Consider the following 2,778-nt stretch of genomic DNA (forward strand, 5'->3'; position numbering starts at 1 on the left):
CCCCCGGCTTAACCAGCTTGGGAGCTGGCATCCTTCCCGCTGCTAGCAGCGCTGATCACAAAGAAAAAGGGGGATGGGGGGATACTAGTGATTATTCTCTGCTCTCCCCCCCCCCACACACTTTTTTCATAGAAAATGAGAGTTGGAAGAGACCTCAGGAGGTCACATCTAGTCCAACCCCCCCTGCTCCTAACTAGATTTTCCCAGCCAAGGGTTTGTCTAGCTGGGTCTTAAACCTTCAAGGTTGGAGATCCCACCACATCTCTGGGTAGCGTGTTCCCTGGGTTCTCTGGGTAGCTTTACTCCCTTCCTAGTGAGAGAGTTTTTCCTAATATCCAACCTAAACCTCCCTTGCTGCAACTTGAGACCATTGCTCCTTGTTCTGTCATCTGCCACCATGGAGAACAGACCAGCTCCAGCCTCTTCGTAACCCCCCTAGAGGCTGCTCTAAAATCCCCTCTGTCTTCTCTTCTGCAGACTAAATAAGCCCCGTTCCAGCAGCCTCTCCTCAGAAGTTTTAATTGAAACTACCCAGGCAGCTCTATAAAGAATGGAGTAATTCATAGCTACATTACTGGTAGGAAAAAAAACAGCGAAAGCTCGGACGTAAATATGCAAGGCAGTTATTTCTTTTTTATATTTTGGTGTGCAGTGCCTCAGCATGTGTGGCGAATAAATTTGGACACTCCAGAGGAAGCCCATCAGAACCTCTCTTTCAGTGCTGCTGATCGCTGGTGGGAGCAAACAGATCTGACCAAACTTATCTTAGCCTCAAACAAACTGCAGTGTCTTTCAGAGGATGTCAGACTTCTTCCTGCTCTCACTGTGCTGGATGTAAGTACTGCAATCCCGTTAAAGAACATCAGTTGCTGTCAGATTGTAGTCGCGTTCTGGAAGGCTGGGAGAAGGGAGACAATCTATTCTTTCTCACCGTCCCCTCCTGGTTCTGTTCTGGCTGATGGAATAGAACGGGGAGGAGATGATGTGGTATCATTGTCTTCTTAGGGGAATGTAGGAATTGCCTTAACAGATCAAAACTTCATTAGAAAACATTAAAAATGACAGTTTTCCCATGGCTTTGGAAGACAGTATAGGACCCCATACATAGTTGGTATATGATGATGTGATGTAGGCCATGCAGTTGGTTATGCAGCCTACACTAGCCCACGGTAAAGTGGGTAGGAAGTTTCAGTGTGACGCTAGAAAAGAGAGAGATCAGAGCCCACCCGTTGACCCAGAGTTGTCAGGTTAGAGACATTCTCAGACAGTAATTATTAGAATGGGGTGTACAATTGCTGGGTGGGGAAGGTATATCTCACCCAGCATCTTGATGGTGGACAGTACCATATGCTTCTTAGGTATTTCCAGAAAACTCTTTAATGGACAGTTATGAAATTCCTTGTTTCCTGTGGACAAGTTATAGTTTACCTAATCAGAAATTTGCCCAAATGGTATTTATGTCCAAAACAAAAATACTGGGAAATCCTTATTGAAGCCTTACCCTCTTTCCTCTCCATGCTTCTCCAGAGATCTGAACGTTTCTAGCCACCATATCCCTTTTTTGAGTGTTGGGTTATTGGAAATTGCAAGAGGACTGCAGTAGTACTATAATATCCAGAGCTTATGCTTTGGGCTCCAGTGATAAGGTAACTGGAATGCTGCAAGGACAGTGTGTCTAGCATGCTGGTGAAAAAGTGCCCTTTAGGGCTCGTCCAAATGAGCGTGCATGTGCGGTTTGCAGCGCTGCAGACCTGTCTGCAGTGCTGCAAACTGCATGTGCCACACACAAGCATTTTCCATGCTGCAAATTAGCAGCATGGTGGGTTCTTTTGACACTGGGAGATCCCAGTGCAAAACCTGTGGCAGAAAAAAGCGGGGCGGTGTGTGTAGTGGCAGCATGTGCCACCTGAATCCAGAGCCAGGCTAGCCAGAGCCATGCTCCAGCTGCCAGCCAGGCTCCGTATGGCCGGATTGCTGCTGCTGGAGCCATGGGGGGCCCACAGGTAAGGCTGCTGGGGCCAGCCCATGTGCTGGCCCCAGCCTCCCCTACCCAACCCTGGGGCAACTTGCTGTGCACCAGAGCGTGTGTATACAGGCATTTTCCAGGTATAAGTAGCAGCACAAATATTTGCCACTTGTGTTTGTCCCTGGCGAAATGTATGTCTGTGCTTGTCTGAACACGCCCTTAAATGTTTTATGAGCTGAAGTCCTACAGTGCTGGTACTGGTTTACTTGGGGAAGGGAGCTGCTCCTCTTCCCTGAAAAGAAGGTTGCCATGGCAAAGGCCTTTTTGTGGATGGTAGGTGGGAAATAAGAGAGAACATTTGGTTGGGGATCCTTGAAGAGTGAAAAGCTGTAATTAAGGAATACATATACTCAGATCTTGGAAACTTAAGAGACATAACTAGAGGTAGATACAGAAGAGCAGAAGTGTGTACACGCAGATGCAGGGTTGAGTCTCAGATCAGGGTTCACTCTAAGTCAGGGGTGGGCAAAATGCGGGCCGTGGGCTGGATGTGTCCCTCTAGGCCATTCTATCCAGCCTGCGGGGCCCCTAAAAAATTAAGAGAAGTAATATTTATCTGCCCCAGGCTGCCTGTCATTTGGCCCTCGATGGCTTGCCAAAACTCAGTTAAGTGGCCCTCTCCCAAAATAATTGCCCACCCCTGCTCTAAGTGATCTGGGTAAGAAATGGCTCAGTCATGCAGCAGAGAACTCCCCTTTTTCCTTTTGTTACCAATTTGATTCTTTCCCATCTATTTTTAATTGAGTGCTTAC

The 2,778-nt window shown here is 47.5% G+C and overlaps 1 protein-coding gene across 1 annotated transcript in view; it reads left to right on the plus strand.

The window, feature by feature from the left end:
- The window catches only part of LRRC40 (leucine rich repeat containing 40), a gene marked incomplete at its 5' end in the record, with an annotated part of 15,973 nt that overhangs the window by 4,610 nt on the left and 8,585 nt on the right, over window positions 1-2,778 (plus strand). The window contains one exon of the mRNA XM_025192834.1: window positions 653-834. Within this exon, the coding sequence (XP_025048619.1) occupies window positions 653-834 (182 nt within the window). The remainder of the gene's footprint in view (window positions 1-652; window positions 835-2,778) is intronic.

The sequence above is a fragment of the Alligator sinensis genome, unplaced genomic scaffold (genome assembly GCF_000455745.1).
Source record: "Alligator sinensis unplaced genomic scaffold, ASM45574v1 scaffold1052_1, whole genome shotgun sequence".
In the NCBI taxonomy this organism is placed as follows: domain Eukaryota; kingdom Metazoa; phylum Chordata; order Crocodylia; family Alligatoridae; genus Alligator; species Alligator sinensis.